The 21,729-nt window shown below is 41.0% G+C and overlaps 2 protein-coding genes across 2 annotated transcripts in view; one reads left to right on the forward strand and one right to left on the reverse strand.

Moving 5' to 3' along the window:
- Nucleotides 1-7,921, forward strand: part of VAMP1 (vesicle associated membrane protein 1) — a 24,266-nt gene extending 16,345 nt beyond the window's left edge. The window contains exon 5 of the mRNA XM_058171570.1: nucleotides 6,196-7,921. Within this exon, the coding sequence (XP_058027553.1) occupies nucleotides 6,196-6,215 (20 nt within the window). The 3' untranslated portion in view covers nucleotides 6,216-7,921. The remainder of the gene's footprint in view (nucleotides 1-6,195) is intronic.
- Nucleotides 1-19,740, reverse strand: part of SCNN1A (sodium channel epithelial 1 subunit alpha) — a 25,034-nt gene extending 5,294 nt beyond the window's left edge. The window contains exons 1-6 of the mRNA XM_058171569.1: nucleotides 19,670-19,740; nucleotides 14,348-14,745; nucleotides 10,709-10,946; nucleotides 7,925-8,112; nucleotides 3,319-3,419; nucleotides 1,930-2,093 (exon numbers count right to left, since the gene is read on the reverse strand). Of these exons, the coding sequence (XP_058027552.1) occupies nucleotides 1,930-2,093; nucleotides 3,319-3,419; nucleotides 7,925-8,112; nucleotides 10,709-10,946; nucleotides 14,348-14,736 (1,080 nt within the window). The 5' untranslated portion in view covers nucleotides 14,737-14,745; nucleotides 19,670-19,740. The remainder of the gene's footprint in view (nucleotides 1-1,929; nucleotides 2,094-3,318; nucleotides 3,420-7,924; nucleotides 8,113-10,708; nucleotides 10,947-14,347; nucleotides 14,746-19,669) is intronic.
- Nucleotides 19,741-21,729: the final 1,989 nt, after the last annotated feature.

The raw sequence follows: 21,729 nt of genomic DNA on the forward strand, positions 1-21,729 counted from the left end.
CACTCCAGGTCATTGTTTCTCAACCTTGATGATTTTGAGATGTGTGGACTTCAACTCCCAGAATTCCCCAGCCAGCCAGTATAACTGTCATACTGATAGTCCTCAATTTACAACCATTCCGTTACAATGGCACTGAAAAAGATGACTTATGACTGGCTTTCATGACTTTTGCAGCTTCCCCATGGTCATGTGATCAAAATTTTGACACTTGGCAACTGACATGTACTGTATTTTTTTTTTAATTTGCATTTATATCCCGCCTTTCTCTGAAGACTCAGGGCGGCTTACACTGTGTTAAGCAATAATCTTCATCCATTTGTATATTATATATAAAGTCAACTTTATTGCCCCCAACAATCTGGGTCCTCATTTTACCTACCTTATAAAGGATGGAAAGCTGAGTCAGTAATTGCAAGCAGCTGCTGTTAATAACAGACTGTCTTAGTCTGTTGAGCCACCAGTATTTATGATGGTTGCAGTGTCCTGGGGTCATGGGATCACCTTTTGTTACCTTCTGATGAGCAAAGTCAATGAGGAAGCCAGATTCACTTAACTGTGCTACTAACTTAACAATTGCAGTGATTCACTTAACCACTGTGGCAAGAAAGGTCATAAAATGGAACAAATGTTTTGCTTAGCAATGGAAATTTTGAGCTCAATTGTGGTCATAAGTCGAGGACTACCTATATTCTTCTTATTATAACACACAAAGTCATAAAAGCTAAACCAGGATTGGTTCATCTGACAGCATCCGTGTCCCTGTGGTTGGTACCAGTCCTTTTTCTAATGCTAAAAGCTGTGTGAAGGGAGCCTGTGAAAATGATGGTAGGAACTCCATGGTGAAATCCAGGGGCGGGTTTCAAAACCTGCCGCTACCGGTTCTCTTGTGGGTGCGTGCATAGAAGCGTCTTGGCGGGTGGGTGGAGCTTCCCGCTGTTGCCACTACCAGTTCGAACTGGTAGCAACCCACCACTGGTGAAATCCCAAATTTAAATATCTCCTTGATATAAAAATGGCACACTAAGTGGGAAAGGAGAATTATATACCATGTGAAGCTATGCATTGCACTGTTTTTCACAAACGTAGGATGGGGGTTTGTATTTTTCGTATTTACCAAGTGATGCGAAAGGGCTATTTTACCATCTTTAAGGTAAAGAATTATTTTCCCAATTTCATTGTAATAAGAAGTCTGTGAACTCTATATTGATCTCTGATAAAACAATTGACCATCAACTGCCGGTCACATTTTTTAATTAAGGAAAAACACAAATCCTTGCTCATTTTTTAAATCAATAAGCACCTTGGGAGGACAATCATTGGGAACGGTGACATTTTGTAATTTCACTGAATAGATTCCTATGTTTTATAAGTAGTGAAGAAAAGGCTCATAGTTGCTTCTTACATTAGAAGCAAGAAACACTTTTAAGACTAGATCAGTTTTTCTCCAGTAACTTTAACCCCAGTAACTTTAACCTATGTGGATTCAATTCCCAGAAGGCTGGGGAATCCTGGGAATTGAATGTTCCCACAGCTTAACATTACTGGCAGAATGTTCTGTGCTGTTAAACTTTCTGTTTAACAGCACAGAACACTCTATGGGAGCCAGTTCTTTCTGTTATGTGCCTTGTTAAACTTTTAACATACACACAGACACAAATACACACCCCTAGATAAGAAAATGGTAGATTGTCTTTAGGACAATTCATTGTATTGATGGTTTGTTGACAGACCCTAGTTTTACAGCACCATAATAGTTCATGTTTTCTTTTGGTCAACTATGAGTTCTAATAAACTCTGAACTGAATAAAACTGAACTGAACTGAGCCTGTTTCTTTTTTTAGCCATGTGCTTATCTATTGCCTTTCTTTGGAAGAGAAGCGATTCCACCCCCATGCTCAAAGCAACGCTTATCTTCCGCCTGTCTCTCACCTTTCTCATACTGATGGATGTTTCTATGCCAGGACGCACATTAAAACCCCCTTCGTCCATGAAGGCGGGTTCATTCTGATTGTGGACCATTACTCGGGCTCCTGTCACAGTGGACAATAGTGGGATAAAATCGTTTTGCTCTGTGCGAACAACAAGAGAAAGGCCTGCGGAGATAGAAACCAAGGGTGATTATCTCAAGAGATCAAGTGATTCAGGGAGGGAGATATAAAATTTAAAATAAATGTTGCCACGTTGAAGGAGTCCAAGCAATGTTGGAAACAAATGAGATGGGCCATAGTAGCCTTCCAAAGCTTTGAATATGCTTCCGAGATGAAATTCTAATGTAGCAGTACAGTGGCCTTAGGCCTGAATGTTCTGACCTTAAAAAAAGTTTCTTAAATAGAATTTGTTAATCTTAGAAAGGATGTAAGAAAACCTGAAGAGGGAAAAAATGCCGGTTGGAGTAAAGTCAAGGTACAATTTGTGCCTTTGTCATTGAGTCATAGAGGCCGGGCCTGTGTTATATAAATAGGCAAACATCACTTCAAACTGGCAGGGAAAGTTCTATTGCTGGATACACCTTTTTACAAAATGTTCTCGGCATAGATAATAAAACCATCTAACAGAAGAATTGCAACCTAGCCATTGTGTACTATGGAAATAATGCACACAGACTGAAACTAAAGTTTAAGAGTATATTTTTAAAAAAAAAAAAATCTTGAGGCTGCTGCTTTGCATTAAATAACCCAAATATCAACTTTATATAAAAAATAACATAGTGTGGTAGGAAAGCCTCAGGTATTCAAGGCTCTGCAATTAAAAGCCTGTAGTTTGCTGTCCTTCATTTGGAAGAGAAGTCTCGTAAGAACTTGAAATGCAAAAATCAAGAGTTAGAAGAAAAACACAACTGAATTGAGAAGGGAATTAAATGGTGGCAACTCTGAGAATATCACCAAACCAATACAATGTCTATGATGCAACACACAAAAAGATAAGTCACTTAGAAAAGAAAGATAACAGTGCAGACTTCTTTTTTAACATGCATGAGTGTGAACACACACTCACATTCACACTCTTGCCCCTAATGATCAGTAGGTAGAGAAAGCCAGGCCATGTAAAATTTAATTCTGGCCTTCATGTCCAATATGGACATTTTTCTTCATGCAGAATTTTTCTCCATTCCTCACCAGTCAAAGGATGCTATCTCCCTACTCTGTAGTTTTAAGAAATAACGGCAGTATCTCCTTACTGCAATTAAGCCTAAGCCCAGAGGAGCCTGGATACTGAAAATAGAACAAAAAACATATATATATATAAACAAGGGACTCAATGGCTATTGTTATACGAGCCTTTCCAGACATTCATTATCATTTTTTGACATTTGCTTACCATTGTTGATCCCAGGCAAGGAGGACATCCACAAAGTGCTGCTATTGTCGTTGAATGTGTAGCAGTTCCCATAAATAGGGTGGTGAAAATGTGTATAGTTCCTGAAAGAACAAAAATAAAGATTGCGGCTAACTGCACAACTGATTCAAATAATTGAGTTTGCAGCCCTTAGAGGAAAAAGAATAGCATCTTTATTGGGACCCTCTTAATATAAAAGTTCTTTTACTTGAATTTTTTCGTGTTGGAAAAGCAACATGCAAAATTTGAACTAAGAGAACTTTTATGTTAAGATGGTTGTCTCTTTTGTGCCAGGCTAGGTTGAAATGCGGTTGTGTGGTTTGTGTTTCAACATGTAAGAACACCGTACCAGCTTATTGTGAGATTCGGACTATTACATAAACATGTTATTGAACACAGCAGTTATGCATTATTAATCTGTGCCTAGGGTTTAATGAATTGTGTGAACCCAATCCAATAATTTTACCACTATACTGTACATGCTGCACCTTGAGATTCTTTTTTGTACTAGAAAGATTTAATAACATATGCCTCTTTTGTTCCATGTTAAGACTATCGCAGATACTTTCTTTAAAAAATCAAGCCAGGCGACATATTTTTTTCTTAAAGAAAAATTCAATGAACTAAAACCTTATTTAGTTGAGTGTAGGAAAGATGTGCAAACTACTTGTGGTTTTTGGTGGGAAATCCTGATAGATGTATAAATTGGCTTCTCTAGAGAAGATCAACTTTTAAAATGAGATGGATGAACTTCTTCATGTCATGTTATACTGCTTATGACCCCTGCATCAAGTGTAATCAGCCGTGCAGATGGCATTTATCAATGGTGTTAATTATGTAGGAGGAAGCTTGGTGCCAGCAGCAGGTAAGCTTGGTTGAGGTGTGTGTGGAGTGTACACAAGTTGTGAAAGAAATGCCAGAGAAAGGTTAACTAACAAAGTCTGCAAACAACTGCTAGAATTAATGGTGGCTTGTCCAGGTGCCAGCTGGATCCAAAAGAACCAATGTTCACCTGCACTGAAAAAAAAGGTCATATTGTTCCTGACAAGAGACCCAACCAATGTGGCTAATTCCAGTTTTAAGTGTGGTCAAATAGTCATTATTTCATCACCATGACAAATGGAACCCACTATGGATTTAATAAACTTCCTGGTTTTGCTGCTTTCTCAACACTAAAAAGTCAGAAAAAAGGAGAGGGGGTGGTTAATAAGCTCTTGGCTTCAGTCTCGAATAGCATGGCTAGTGGACTGTGTCGGCTTTCATGAGTCACAAGTTGTTACTCCCTCACCATTCCCTCCCAAAAATTCCTCCAAGGCAGGGGTCTCCAACCTTGGCAACATTAAACCTGGTGGACTTCAACTTCCAGAAAGGGATTCTGGGAGTTGAAGTCCACCAGGCTTAAAGTTGCCAAGGTTGGAGACCCCTGCTCCAAGGTATTTTGAAGCCATTCTTCTTCAAATCTTGCCTACTTCTGTCTTCCCTTTGTGGGGATGACTCCCATCAGAGTTAATGGCTTCACAAACTTTATGATCTTAACTGGGAATCACTTTTTTTCTTATTTCATCTGTATCTTGTCTTTTGTCCATGCCACAGTTACTCTAGGTCTTGATTATGATGTACATAAACTTGTGTGTGCTTACGCACATCACTCTCTATACATGGATATATATATATATATGTTTTCTGAGGTTTTCGCGGGTGTTTGTATGTAGGTCTTTGGTTATTCGGGTTTTCTCCCGCGTAAAATTGGAAGTGTCTTGGCGACGTTTCGACGAAGTCTCATTCGTCATCTTCAGGCTTCAGCTTCGTGCTTCTGGGCTTCAGCTTCATTGCTCCCAGAAGCACGAAGCTGAAGCCTGAAGATGACGAATGAGACTTCGTCGAAACGTCGCCAAGACACTTCCAATTTTACGCGGGAGAAAACCCGAATAACCAAAGACCTACATATATATATATATATATCTCCACAGAAAGAGAGAGCCAGAGATGTAAAGTGGTAGGCAAGCAGAAGCATTTTCAAAAGAAAGGTAAATAAAAGTGAAACTAGTTGTTGGGCAGTTATTGAGAAGAAACAAATCTGTAAAACATTTACCCAGATGATTTTTGTTAATGCTAATCTCCATGTTCTAAGCCTGTGATGGCGAGCCTATGGCATGCATGCCAGAGGTGACATGCAGAGCTCCCTCTGTGGGCACGTGCTGTTGCCAGCTGTTCTTCTGGGTTTCATTGCGCACATGTGCGCCAGAAACTGGTCCAGTGCATGCGCACAATGAAACCTGGAAGAACAGCTGGCCATTGTGCACATGCGCACCAGCCAGCTGCTCTCTTCCAGGTTCTGGTGCTCCGATGTGCACTCCAGTTTCTGTGCTATTAATTTTAGAACATTCCCCCTCCCTGGAATGGTGGTGGCACAGAAGTGCAGCAGTTAAGATGCTGAGCTTATTGGCTGGAAAGCTGGCTGCCCAGGTTCAAGACCCAGCGCCATGTGACTGGGTGAGCTCCCTCCTCATTCCAACTTCTGCCGAGCTAGCAGTTTGCCTCCTAGCAAATGCGAGTAGATAAATAGGTACCACTTCAGTGAGAAGGTAACAATGCTCCGTGATGTCATGCTGACCACCTGACTGTGGAAATGTCCTCGAACAGTGCTGGCTCAGTGGCCCTTGAAATGGAGATGAGCACTGCTCCCTATAGCTGGCAATGACTAGCAGAGTAAAATCTGCAGGAACTTCTTTTTTTTAACCTTCCTGGAAAAGAAAATGCTAATGTGGAAAAGGGTAGTGCAATGAAAATGGGGCAAATGTTATGAGAAAATGTCTTATCCTCCCCTCCAAAAATCTGTCCCATCCTTCTTTTTTTCAGTTCTTCAAAATGATCTTTGAAATTACCGTAAGTAAAAATGTCACTTTATTCAAAGGGATGTCGCAAATATAGCACTTCTATTCTGCTGTGGGTATATGATATTATTCCATAATCTGATCTATTGGGTAATTGCATAAGGTTATAAATTTATGCTCAAATAATTTATTGATTACACAACTTCAATAGGTACATGTTAGCATGTCTTGGAATCTATTTTTATATGTTCTTATGTTCAGTGAAGTAACTCCATTGGAGGTCCCTGTGCTGTCAGGGAAGTAGATATGAGATCAGTACAAAATACATAAGATACTTAACAGGACTGGTGATTGAGAACCTAGCTTGTTTAAAAGGGCTAACAAATTGGGAGCTCATTTTATCCTACAAGTGCAACTCTTCTTAGCTTAGGATCTGGGACCGTGGGAAAAATCTCCTGTAACTACCTTACTGCATGTTGAAAACCTTCAGGTATGAGCACAGAGGCAGCAAGTAGAGGAAAACACAGAATTTCCCTCTCCAGGTAAGTGAGCCAGGCTTGGTACTTTTTGATTTCCAGGATCCTTACCCCAATAAGAAGCATATTGTAAGTACAGTTTTTATTTATTTTGCAAGACTTACAAGCCGCACCAAAGCAAACTCTGAGTGACTTTCAATTTCATTTTCTTAATCAGAAGTATGTTATTCTGAGGATAATCTAGATTTACCTTTATAGGATACTGCTATATGTATCTTGATTTGAGATATTACTAAGTAAAATTATATCTCAAAGCCCAAACTCAGATATTTATGTGTTCAGTGAAAGGCCTGAAATGAACTATGTATTTCAGAATTCTACATACAGCCTTTCCCATAAGACTGGAAAGCTATTAAGCAGTCTTTGCCTGTGTAAAGATTCATTGTACTCACCACTAAAGCAAATGAAATTCAGGCTTTGTGATGAATGAGTGATGTGTTGGTATAGACTACACCTGCTGGCTACTCCCATCAATAGTAGTAGTAATCTAATCATAAATAGCTGAAGGCATGATTTGTTTACTGTGTCATCCAAGCCTTGTCACATTCCTCTGGGTATCAGCCAGAGAAGGAGGCCAAGAAGGCGTTTAGATATACTGATCAGTTTTCCATTCCTGCTCATAAGAAAATCTATTAGATGCATTTTTGGCTATAATGAAAACTGTTTCTTCTTGGGAAATTTAGAGTTTTCCTTTAGAAACTTAGTTTTACAGCTGAAGTGGTAATCTCTTACTTAACTGCAGAGTATACTGCAGACTTTAACCCAACTACCTGTTGACTAAATGGTGATTAAAAACATAGGTAGGACTTCCTTCCGTTAAGCTCATGACCCATACCTACTACTTTGGTTTTTTTTTTGAAATAAATTTAAATGAAAGTGTGAATCAGTAAATAATCAATAACCAAATGATATCTACTGATATCAGTAAATATCAATAATCAAATTATTGATAATAAAAAGGTGGGTGGCTGATAGTTTCAATAAAGGGAAATGGTGAGAATTAAGACCGGAATGGTAGGGACTTAAGTTGATCTATGGCAGGGGTCTCCAACCTTAGCAACTTTAAGACTTGTGGACTTCAACTCCCAGAATTCCTCAAACTCCCAGAATTCCTCCCAGCAAAGCTGGCTGAGGAATTCTGGGAGTTGAAGTCCACAAGTCTTAAAGTTGCCAAGGTTGGAGACCTCTGATCTATGTAACAATCATGTTGGAACTCACGCTTTGTTACATGTCACTTCGTTGAATCGGCAGGCATAGATGAAGCTTGTGAAGTTGGATTCCTCGAGGGCCTTAGTGTCAGGGAACTTTGCCAAAATGTTGATGTAATGAAAACTGTACCACTCCCGTATAGCATCCACACCAGAAGAATACATTTGCTGGAAACAATCTGTCTTGTTTTCGTTACACTGAAAAAGAAACCAATCCCATTAAATCTATTCTGGAACAAGAATGAACTCAGCAAGATGGGAAAACATTCTCAATGATAGAGGAATCAATGGACAAGGCACACCATATGCTCTTATGAAAACCTCTTCTCCATCTATAGAAGCAGATGTAAGGTATGTCCGTATGATGTTTTTATCCACAAATCAACAAAACCCTCAATATTAATGTAATGAGTTCAGCAAATCTCTTTATTTCTGAAAACTCTTTATGTTCTCAAAAATCAGAAGAGGAAGTAATTCTTTTCTATTTAATCTAGATTTAATGACAAGCTTAAGGACTGATTCAATCCCATAGTGATTTACAAGAATATGATGTGGATCTTTTTAAAAAACATATTTTTCTTCCTTTTTATTTATTTTTTAAAATAATAACACGTATAGTCTTCTAAAAATTACATTCTGTATCGTTGTATTTGCTTGCATTTCAGTAATATAAGAGTGATGATGCTATACACTGGATTCAATAATCAATAGAACTGCTTTATCACTTGTGTGATAAGACTGCCTTATTTAATTCAATGACTGTTCTCTGGGAAATGGAAACGATACCATAACTTGTTCTATATAGGACTCCCTCAAAGACCATTAAGAACTACAGCTAGTACAGGGATGCAGCAGCTCCCATCCTGATGGCTATGCCTTGATACACCTGCACGCATGATGATTTCCCCTATTTGGGCCATGAAATATCTGCAAGCAAACCATGAAGCTCAGGGAATACCAAGAACACTTCTTCTGCGGGGTTGCTAGACTGCAGGAACTGCATTGGCTGCCAGTTTGCTTTCAGTTTCATTTTACAACACAAATCCCTAAAATCTGAATTGGGTATCTATGAGACTGCTTGCGCTAGGAAAAATCTGCCTCCCCGAGGCACGCCAAAAGAGCATATTCGTTAAGAGTTTCTACCCCCTGCAGGATGAAGCAGGAGCGGACTTGGAGACCAACATTTTCTACACAAATCTTAAGCAATCAGTTACCCCTTAGAAATAAGGAAGCATCCTCATGATTAGAATTTAGAAAACCTGTCAGTTTAAATGTTTATTCATGGGCTGAGGATGAGCTAAGTAGGTATCTGGGATGTATATGGCGCTACAGTATAGTGGCTTTATGAAGATGATGTTTTAATTTGGATTTGGTTGAGGCAACATTATTTTTATATATATATATATATATATATATATATATATATATATATATATATATATATATATATATATATATATATTTATATATATATATATATATATATATATATATATATATATATATATATATATATATATATATATATATATATGTCTTTGGTTATTCGGGTTTTCTCCCGCGTAAAATTGGAAGTGTCTTGGCGACGTTTCGACGAAGTCTCATTCGTCATCTTCAGGCTTCAGCTTCGTGCTTCTGGGAGCAATGTGTGATTGCAGCTGTTTCTTCCTATATATATATATATATATATAGTTATTCTGTGAGTGGCATAAAGTATTTGTAAATAACTGAACAATCCTGTGAGAATTGTTTACTTAATTATGTGCTGTTCTTCCCCTCTCTTCCCCTCCCTCCCCTTCCACCAAAGCAAGATTTTTGTGACTGTATTAGCTATCTTGTCTTAAAAATCATGAGGAGTTGATGTTGTATTTTCCCCATCCCCAATTCCTGAACAGTTCCAGTGAATTTAAGAAGGGGCAGAATTATTCTTTGCTATCATTTCTTTCCATTGTGCAAAAGCCCAGCAAGCTATTAGTCCATTAGTGAAATTTGTTACAGATAATTTCCCATTGTTGTGGTGAATTTAAAGGAATTGATTTGAAACCTTATGCTATAATTGTTATGAAACACATTGTTATTCATTTTAACAGCAATACAGCTTTCTGATTAATGTCCTTGGGGAAAAGAGAAAACACTATGGTTACTTTAATAAATTGATTTTAAAGAAGTGTATTTCGAAACCATGAATTCATTTCTGTGAAATTTGCCCGGCTTCCTCTACTTACAATATTTTAAGTGCACTACATAGAAGTCATAGAAATCATAGAATAAAATAGTTGGGAGGGACCTTCTGGCCCATCTCCCTGCTTGAGCAAAAGATGCTATACCATTCCAGACAAATGATTGCCCAATCTCTTATGGAGAACCTTCAGTGTTGGAGCACCAACAACATCTGGAGGCAAGCCATTCCACTAATTAATTGTTCTCATAGGTCTGGAAATTTCTCCTTAATTCTGGGTTGGATCTCTAATAATCTTCCACTTGTACTTCTTGCCTTGTCCTCAAGTGTTTTGGAGATGAAGTTGACCTCCCCTTCTCTGTGACAGCCCCTCAAGTATGGAAGACTGCCATCATGTTCCCCTTAAGCTTTCTCTTCATTAGGCTAAACATACTAAATTCTATTCTCCCTCCTCCTGCCCTCTCTCTCTCTCACACACACATATCATAGATACTGGGAGGATAACATATTTGTGATTTTGATTTATGGACACTTTTCAGATCCAGGAATTTGGTTATGAAGGAGATTGAGGGGTCTTGGCACAGTTATTCAAGAAGAATCTAAAATCATGCTTACCAGGGTGAAACCAATGCTTGATTGTCTTTTGCCCACTTGAGGGTTGTTGTCATCCGAGGCTCGTATATCACGTTTGCGTCGATGCAATGGGTAGCGCTGGATGTGATCGTATAGACTCCTAGAGATGCGTTTCTGAGAGGATTTATGCTCCAAAGACATATTGTATTTGTACATCTCCAGAAGAGTCTGTCGGGTCATTTGATCCAATTCTTCCATCTCTTTCCGAAAAGCACTATACCTAAAAGATGGAAGAACTGGCTTCAGGGATACAGTGTCCAATTGTTATTGCGTTCCTGGTCTTCAGATGTATGAGACTATAAGCTCCAGAAATCTCTGTCAATGTCACACAAAATTCAACATATCCAAAGGCACAAGCGCAGGAAGGCTGAGGTTCAATTCCTTTAAACAGTACAATATATCAGAGGTGAACAGAATTAGGATCCAGCTGTGCTGGAATTCTTACCAAGATTGTTGGACTGAAGGTATCATTTCTAGAACAGGGAAGATCTAACTTTGGTATTTCAGGTCCAAGATCACTTTTAGTTTTCTGTAACACGTTAAGGGTTATACCCCCGGATATGGGCAGGACTAGTGGAAAAGCAATTGGGGCCATCAAAACACAATACAATAACTATGTGTGCCCATTCATCTTAGCCTTGATCACTCCACCCTCACTCTTCCAGTGATGGGTTTCTACCGGTTCGTCCTGGTTCGGGCAGCGGGAGGCTCTGCCCACCCACCCAGACGTCATTACGGATGCTCTGAGCAGAAGCACCGTGCACGAGTAAAGCGTGCGCACACCTGCTCACGGTTCTGAACTGGTAGCGAAGGTAAGTGAAACCCACTACTGCACTCTTCCAATCTTTGGCTTGATCGTTGCGTTCCCATTAACTTACATTTAGTCATTTTTAATGAATTATTTTAAGCTTAAATTAATCCCTATTATAACAATTATAATTTATTTTACAGTACTGAACACTGAAGAAAGTGCATCTATTTTTGAGATTACTCTGGTGTTTGTATCCATTCTCATCAACCATTATAATATTTTGTTAAAAATCAGTTACCATTACGAATAATTTTTAAAACAATCCATTGACTTAATCTTTTTACCATTCTTTCCATTAAATCAAATTTTAAATTAAATCCTAATAATTTCCCAGTCTTCATCATTTTTGTTATGCTTTCTAGCCCAAGCACCGCATAATTAAAATCAGTTATAGAATTCTTGAGTCTTGAAGCATGTCTCCCCTACAATAATGCTATTCATTCATTCTTGTGTTGGAAGAAAATATGATAGCATGACACCTGTTGTCCTTGTTGCTGACCCTTATCCGTCTCAGTGATGTCTATGTACCAGTCATTCTGAATCACGTGACTTGTGTCAAAGCCTAACAGATTTCACACACCTTGAGGAAGGATGTGGAGAAAATTACTATCACCAGTGCAGCTATGGACAACTTAAGCTGCTGCCTGGCTCATTCATGGAGTGGGGATGAAATGAAGGGAATATCAGGGAATATAAATGTAAAAAAGATTATTAGGACATGGTTATGCCATAGTAGGCACTACTGGGAAGATATTTTGCAATTGTAGCGATGTCTCTCTCGATAATTTCCACCCTTGAAGAAGAATTCAGCAATTCAACCTCTATAATCTGAACATCAGCAGAAATATTAAGAACAATTTCATTTAAAATTTAAATTTCTCCTGAAAATTCTGAAGCTTTGTTTGGCCACTAATGATTTGTCAGAGAAATTTTGTAGCAAGTAACAGTGCCTTGTGAAAATAATGTAAACATTGTAAGTAATCCTTTATGTTGTGTTCGGCGAGCCGCCATGTTAAATGAGAGGCGGTATCCTATTGGTTAAGACGCATGGCAACCCAATGCGCGGGAATTCTTAGAATCAGCTGAACTATGCTGATGGAATACGACCTCTGTGGGCCCATGCCCCTGGGCAACATCACGACGGTTCTCACCCATAGGGGGCTTCCCTGGGGCGCGATACTTTAACTCGTCTGGCGGCTGCCCAGCAGAATGGCAAACTTTGGCAATATGCCCCGACTTGCCACAGCGGCGGCAAATAGCGGAACGGAAACGGCAGGATGCACGAGGATGAAACTCCCCACAGCTGAGGCAGGCAGCTACTTTCTTCTTTTGCAGCCTTTTCTTTCCGGGCGGTGAGGTCTTCAGGCGGTCCACTTCTGTCTCCTCATCCGAGGTGTCAGCAGGATCGTCGTCTTCGTGATGCACCCCCGTGGACTGACTGGTAGAATTTTGGGAGCGGATGTCAGCGGTAGACCTTTCCGACATCTCGGCAGCTCGTGCTTCGTCTAATGCCATCGGGAGAGTTAAATCTTTCATCGCTAACAGACGCCGCTGCAGTCGAAGATCCCTCACGCCACAGACTAACTGCTCCAACAGGGCGTCATCTAGGTCCTGGAATTCGCATTCCAGGGCAGCGGTTCGGAGGGAGGCTATATATAGATTCAGGGGCTCCCCTTCTTCTTGTAAGCGATGCCGGAATTTAAACCGTCGAGCAATTCGGGACGGGGTTGGCGCGTAATGTGCCTTTAACTTCTCCCTCAAGATATCCCATGGAACATCATGAACGGACAGAGGGGCCACCAGGGCAGTGGCAAACACTTCAGGACCGCACGCGTTTAAAAAGTGCGCCCGCTTACGGTTGCTGGACAGACCGGTGTAATCGTGGGCTTCCAAGTAGCATTCAAAACGATCTTCGTATGCTTCCCACGTCTCCGCGCTGACAAGGAACGGGGCAAACACAGGCGGAGCCATCGAACGGCCGGTTCGAATCAGAAGAGGGAAATTCTGAACGGTCTGAACGCTAATCACCTCAGTATCCCACCTTCGTCGCCAGTATTGTGTATTGGGTTCGAGGAATTACTGAGGCGACTACGAGCGTAGTAACAAGCAACCTTTAATGAAAGCCAACTTCAAACAATAACGGCTCGCACCCTGCGTTTGACAGCTCTTATATAAACCTGCTGTCAAACAGGAGAGCCAATCAACACACTAAGAATTCCCGCGCATTGGGTTGCCATGCGTCTTAACCAATAGGATACCGCCTCTCATTTAACATGGCGGCTCGCCGAACACAACACTTTAGTTCTACACCATTAAAATCTACAATGCTACAGCCACAGGTAGCCCACAATTTACAATGTTAAGTGATGCAGTCATAAAATGTGACATCACATGACCGCATCTCTTAGCAGGCAATCCTAGCTGTCTGGTGGTGGTTGTAATTCCAGACATATAGTTGTTAAGCAGGATGGAGTGATAGGTAAGGAGCGGGGGACGACAATGATTTAGGACAGTTCATGTGCAGGATTGGTGTGTGTGTGTGTGTTGCAGTGTGGTACAAGTTCAAGGAGGGAAAGAATGTGTGTTTGTGTGAGTGTGGTTCAGGAGCAGTTGATTGCTAATACCTCCCTTATTGAAGGGAGTTCTGGGCCCTGTATTGAAGCTTTGAGGGGAAGGGTAACTGTGCATTTTAACAGTCAATAGCTTCTCTTGTTTTATAAATCAAATGCCCTGATGGATCACAGTTCCCCAAATACCAATGCCAGGAGAGCACAACACGCAGACCTGAAAGACCACCCCACCCGTCTTACCTATAAGGATTGAGAGTACATAGTGTGACAGCAGGAAAGGTAAGCCTATCAGAGTTCAGGTTCAAATTCAAGTTGACTGGAAAGCTGAAATAATCTTTATAAATGATTCCAAACTGCCAATACAAGAGGCCAAAAGTCAGGAAAAAAAGGACTGTCCAAAAGGCAGTCTTCATCTTATTCTTCTTAGAACAAACCAGCCGGATGGCACCATGGATGGTTGTATTGTTGCAAAAAAATTGGAAAAGGTCCTGGTAGGAACTGAAGAATACAATGAGACCTTCGCTTTCTTCCTTCTTCTCTTCTCCCATCTCAGTTTCCACCTTCACATTCTGTTGCTTTGCCTCCAGATGCTCCATCTTCTTGCCTTCTGACTGATTTTCAACCTTCATAATTGAAAGCTGAAAAGGAATATTCAACAGTACTGTGAATTCTTTGCTTCTGATTTTACCATTCATATATGAAAGTCCTGATATCAGATAAAAAGACATGGCATTCTGAATGTGACATTGTGCCTTGGTATCTATAATTGAACGGAGTACAGCCATACACCATGCATGCTTCCTTGAAGATAAATTCTAATGAATTCAATGCAACTAGGTTTTCAGGTAACGTTGCGATCAGAAATCTCTTCCATGTATCATTATGATCTTGGCAGACATCACATGTAATTTTTCAGAATATATAAAATTATGCCAATATTAAAATATTATTTTAAACATTAGCTTGACTGTTATAACATAAATCTCTGGACTTAAAATATGGATTTTGGTGGACATTTAACATTAATGCTGGATATTACGTATAACAAGTTGAATGAATGAATTGTAGGTAGAAGAATGGTTCTCTTCTGTGCCCTTTTCTCTGTTCGTTTTTCTCTCTTTTATTATTAAACTTTAGCTCCTTGAGCCTTAAGATTTTTTCTTTTGCTTATGTCACTCTTTATGCACAGTCCTATAGTAAGTACATCAATAAGTGATGAAACAAATAATCAATGAAAACCTGATGCAGCAGGCCAAGAAGGAAATTCCATTGTCAATGAATCAAAAAAAATTCCAAAATAATGGCCTCAAAGAAAAGACATAGCATCTGCTCATAACAAACAATACATTCACTCAAAAAAATGAAAAACCAGTTGTCCTTGCTGTATGATGGTCCTTCCTTACCATTTATTTATAGAAAATTGCACTCAGTTATTTGTTAAACGGGAGACGCGGTGGCTCAGGGGCTAGGACGTTGAGCTTGTCGATCGAAAGGTAGGCAGCTCAGCGGTTCGAATCCCTAGTGGTGCTGTGTAACGGGGTGAGCTCCCGTTACTTGTCCCAGCTTCTGCCAACCTAGCAGTTTCAAAAACGTAAAAATGCAAGTAGAAAAAATAGGGACCACCTTTGGTGGGAAGGTAACAGCGTTCCGTGCACTTTTGGTGTTAAGTCATGCCGGCCACATGACCACGGAGATGTCTTCGGACAGCTCTTCGGCTTTGAAACGGAGATAAGCACCGCCCCCGGCAACGACTAGCACATATGTGCGAGGGGAACCTTTATCTTTACCTTTTATTTGTTAAACATATTATCAATGTGGATTTATAGCTATTAAATGAGAAAGTAGACATTGCTGGTTTATATAATCTGAAAATCTGTTTGTGGTTGTCTCGTAAAGAAAACGAGGATCAGAAATAAAAACTTGCCAGCTTTGTTATTTCTTTACATAGACTTAAAAGTACTTATCATTCTTTAATCTAAACTTTTGATTTAATCTCTGGACTGGCTGTAGCAATTTGTGTTCTATTATTACTATAAACTGCTTTGTGAAGTTCCTTATCTGAAAAGCAGTTTTTAAAAACATGTAATGAATTTGAAACTACTTTCATTAGGGGTGTACCGTCTAGCTAAAAATATACTGATATCAGGTCTAAATCTCTTTCTCTTTCTCTTTCTCTCTCTTTGTCTCTTTCTCTCCTCTGACATTGATAAAATGCTAAATCAGTGGAGTGCCAGAAATATACATGAAATATAGGGCATTGTCACAAGATTTTTGCTAGCTGGGCATTTCAGGTATGTAATGGTCAAATATATCGCTGCCATATGATTTCTTGTCCTACTAAAGTCATGTAAGTGGAAGAGCTGAAATGAAAATTGAGGCAGGCTGTGAATAATGTAGGTTGGCGACCCCCAGGGGGAGGGCCTTCTCTGTGGCAGCACCGGCCTTGTGGAACGAGCTTCCTCCAGGGTTACGACAACTCCCCGACCTCCGGGCCTTCAGACGTGAACTGAAGACTTTATTATTTCAGCGAGCTGGACTAGCCTAAGAATAAAATATTTTAGTTAAATTTTAAATGGGTTTTTAACCGGTCTTTACCGTTTTAGTGATTTGGCTATTATAATATTTAGTTTTAATTGGGTTTTATATTGTTATTTATTATATTGTTTTATTTTAATATGCCTGTAAAGCGCCCTGAGTCCTGCGGGAAATGGTGCGGTATAAAAGTTTGATTAATAAATAAATAAATAAATAAATAAAATAAATAAATAAATAAATAAATAAAATAGGTAAAGGTTCTCCTCGCACATATGTGCTAGTCGTTCCTGACCCTAGTGGGTGGTGCCCATCTCTGTTTCAAAGCTGAAGAGCCAGCGCTGTCTGAAGACGTCTCCGTGGTCATGTGGCAAGCATGATTAAACACCAGAGGTGCATGGAACGCTTTTACCTTCCCACAAAAGGTGGTCTCTGTTTTTCTACTTGCATTTTTTACATGCTTTCGAACTGCTAGGTTGGCAGAAGCTGGGACAAGTAACGGGAGCTCAGCCCGTTATGCAGAACTAGGGATTCGAACCACTGAACTGCTGACCTTTCAAATGACAAGCTCACCATCTTAGCTACTGAGTCACTGCATCCATGTGAATAAAATAAGGAGGAGCAAATATGCACCACTTTTTACCCCTTAACATTATGTTCATACCCAGGTTGAAGGTGCAGTTTTACATCAGATGCAAATTGATATTTCCCTGCCGTTTTCCCCCACAAGATACGGCAGGGGATGCGATGGGAAATCAACCCTCAAGCCAGTGACTAATTTTCACATGTCACAATCACAGCCTAGAATGCATGTAAGGCTACGTACTCTGCTCCCAATCACTGCCCGTTACAAAACTCTGCCTAAGGAAGTTATATATTCCGGTAGAGAAATAAATTGGCTTCTGGCAAAGGCCAGGCATTCCATTCCAATCATTGTCCATGCTGATTAAACACTTGTGAGCACTTTGGCCCAGCAGGATCACAGCTTGAACAGCGTGGAGAACAAATAGTTTCATCATGACTTGAAGGTTCTGTATTGTCTTCAAGTGCATCCCCATGAAAAGAATAATGTGGTATTCAAGCTGGAGCTTAAAAGTATTTATCAGCATGGCAAGCTCCTGATGTAGAGAGAAAGTAGACAAGCTTTCTAGTGAACTGAAATGACAAAAGACACTTTCCACCAGAAGCTAGGATAGACACAGAATTAGGGCAAGACTTTTAAAGTGACTGAAACATATCACTCTAGACAGGCTAATTCCATATAATATCAGTACTCACTCACTCACTCTGTCTGTCTTCTTCCCAACTAATCATAGCCTCCAAATGTCTAGGATAAAGACAAATGTTCCCAAGTTCTGAGTTAAAACATGCATCCCTTAAAGTTACAGACCATCTCAGTCAAAAGCTTCATATAGCATTGAATAGTACTATAGGATTGATAGTATTAATTGTTAACTAGGTAGCTATTAATGCTATAGTATTGGAAAATGCTAGCACAATAGTAAAATAATATTGATGATGATCTTTTGACACCTGTGGAAGCTTACAGCAGAATTTCCAGAAATGAAAAAGGGTTTTTTATTCCTCTTCTTCTGAGTCCATTTTTTTAAACAGGAAGAAACCCACAGGAGGGTTTTCCCTAAAACACCTGCCAAAATGTAAAAGCGAAATTTAAATATCTTGCCATTGTGTTGAAAGTTAACTTAAGCCAAGTGCTAGCAAAGAAGGGACAATCCTATTGTCTATTTCCAGAAAAAGATAATCCAGTAGAGTTAGTCAATGGGCTGTGCCAAAAATGTTCTTCGGCAATGCACCACTTTTTATTATGAATCTGTATTATCAGCTCCCTCCCTCACTGCGCTCTCTCTCTCTCTCTCTCTCTCCCTCCCTCCCTCCCTCCCTCCCTCCCTCTCTCTCTCTCTCTCTCTCTCTCTCTCTCTCTCTCTCCATCACCCACCCATTGGCTGGATTCTGGCATTTAAAACTCCTTTTTCTGCCAGTTGGGCCCCAGTCCAGAAAAGAAGACAATGTTGAGAGGGCTCATCACCTCTTAACCCTCAGCTCTCTTGAAGCTGCACTTAGAACCTCTTCCCCAGATATATACACAAACTCGGCATCTTTGATTTTCAGGCAAGCCAAAAGAGAGAATTCCCGGCAGAAGACAGAACAAGTGGGGAGCAGTGGGACAGCAAACAAAGGAAAATTTACCCACCCCCAACTCCCCTTTGTGGGTCAGCCTCTCCAAAGATGCTTATTACTGTCACTGGAGTTTTAATGTACCCACTCTGAGTGTCATCTCTATCTTGTTCTAAGAATAAATCAAAACCAGCCTGCTATGACTTTTCCATGTTGTTGTTTTTAAAAAAACCATTGCACTGACTGTTGACAGTTCATCATCGTGGCATGTGAAAAAGCACTGATTTTTTTTAAACCCAGTAATTAAATCTCAGGAGATACAAGGCACAAGGTAAACCACAAAAGGAGCGGCTGGACAAACAATGCGATACAGGAATCGTGGCAGCGGCGGTGGGGGGGGGAATAAAGAGACATTCTGTTCTTGAATGTGCTACATACCATAATTGCATGGAAGCGAGGAAAGGTTTGCTCTGGAAATGAGCGAAGGTGGCTACTGGCAGTTCACTACTTCAGCATCACGGCACACAATTCCTAAAGACAAAATATTCCCCTCACGAGAGGGAACAACGGGCTCATTCCATCAGGGATGAGCTTACCAAGTTGGCTCTGGGGTGGCTTTAAAGCCTGGATCCAAGGCAAAAATCCCTATCTGATCGATCTACCGGTCATGACTCTCTCTCTCTCTCTCTCTCTCTATTTGCCTAGAAATCCTGTTCAGCTACATACAATTTGAAACGATGGTACAATTTAATAGTCTACTGGAAAATCATTGGCATCCTTCTCTCTTCCTTCTCGCGTGCATCTCACTTGTCCTTGATCACCTCCCAAAGATCTTTCCACTCTCTTCCCCCTGCGCTCTCTGTACCTGGAGGGTTACAGTAAACAGAGACCAACCTCATGCCTCTTCTTTGTGATGATGCTCTTGTCTTGGTGGCTTCTCCAGTGGAGGGCATCGGGGTGTGGTGGGTGGGTGGGGAGCGTGATGTCTCTCCTCCAGAAGCGAGAGGTCTCCTCTTCGTCCTCCTGCTTCTCCACTCTGATCAGAGAAGGCTGGCCTTGGCTTGCTGGCAGCTGCCTTTTCCTGATAGTTGGGATTAAACTGGTTCCTTTCCAGATCAATCTAGCAACTTGTCCTGCACTCGCTCTCCCTGGCTCTCCCCGCCCATACAAGGGGCTGGGATGAAAGAAAAGTTTCTTGAGCTGCAGTGGCAAGCAGCAGCAGTGTCTCAATTCACTAGTTAGTAGATGAAGATAGAAACAATTGGTAAAACCAAGAGAAAATACCAAGGAGATAATTGCTCTACAACATGTTCTGCTTAAATCTGAGGATTTATGAGTTACTAAACTAACAATGCCTAATTTAAAACAGTACATGCATCATAACTGTGCATCAAACCTGCTTCATCTTTAGCTTCAGTTTATGGCCACTGATGTATCATATTTTCTATGATTTAGGGGCAACAACTGGCTGTGAAATAAATCTGTGAAATGATCTTTCTTAATCAGGAGAGAAAAAGAGGACAAGAAAATAGAGGATGCTGACTAAATGAAAGGGAGGTGGAAGATGTACAATGCATAAAATACAGGAGACTGGGCAAGCATTGATGGGGTGCATTGCTGTCTGTGGAAAGAAAATTTAATCATGTTGTGTTTACATGGCTAATGCCCTGATCTCTTTTGGCTTTGATCCACACATTATTTATTTATTTGATTCAGTTTCAGGGCCACCCAACACCAAACTGACTCATAAAAGAGTAATTTATTACTCTGGCAGTTAAAGATGCTTCCTGACCCTGCCCTGGAGTTATCTTTTTAAAAAATCTCATGGAAGTTGCTTGTTATATACATCTTCATTACAACCATACCAAAAATAAGAGCGCAAAAAGGAACAAACAGCAGACAGAATGAGGTACACAGGGACATACATTATATATGTATGTATGTATGTAGTGTTGTACTTGGGAAGGATATATAACAGTGATGGCAAACCTATGGCATGCAGTGCCCTCTCAGTGGGCACGTGAGCCGTTGCCCCAACTCAGCTCCACCGTGCATGCGCGCGTGCCTCCCATCAGCCAGCTGGTCTTTGGGTCTCTGCTGTGCATGCATGGGGGTGTATGTGGGGGGCCCGTGCATGCATGCATGGGGGCCGCATGCGCGTTGCATTTTGGGGGTACATGTGCACGCTTTGGGCACTCGGCCCGGAAAAGGTTAGCCATCACTGTTATTGCGTCGGCAGATAACCGCCCAGCCGCCCTTTTTCGGGTGACCCGTTCCCTCCTTCACCAGGGGGAGCGGGATGACCCGTTGCAGGGACGTGCTGAGGAGTTTAACGGTTATCTATACGATAAAATCGCTCAGCTTCGAGACGGTCTAGACCAAAATTGCGGCGATTCAGATGAGGCGTCTGAGGGTGGTCTTGGTGACATTTGTTGGGATGAGTTTGACCCTGTGGCTCCCGAGGACATGGACAGGTTGTTGGGTAGGCTGAATGCCACCACGTGTTTACTGGTTGGTACTGGCCACTCAGGAGGTGACACGAGGCTGGCTCCAGGCGATTACGAGTGCCTCCTTGTTGGAGGGAGTCTTTCCGGCCGCCTTGAAAGAGGCGGTGGTGAGGCCCCTCCTCAAGAAGCCCTCCCTGGACCCGGCTGTCTTAGGTAATTATCGTCCGGTCTCCAACCTTCGCTTCGCGGCGAAGGTTGTAGAGAGTATGGTGGCATATCAGTTTCCTCTGCACCTGGATGAAACTGTCTATCTAGACCCGTTCCAGTCCGGTTTCCGGCCCGGTTACAGCACGGAGACGGCTTTGGTCGCGTTGGTGGATGATCTCTGGAGGGCCAGGGATAGGGGTTGTTCCTCTGCCCTGGTCCTATTAGACCTCTCAGCGGCTTTTGATACCATCGACCATGGTATCTTGCTGCGCCGGTTGGGGGGATTGGGAGTGGGAGGCA

This window comes from Ahaetulla prasina, chromosome 2 (genome assembly GCF_028640845.1).
Source record: "Ahaetulla prasina isolate Xishuangbanna chromosome 2, ASM2864084v1, whole genome shotgun sequence".
NCBI lineage: Eukaryota > Metazoa > Chordata > Lepidosauria > Squamata > Colubridae > Ahaetulla > Ahaetulla prasina.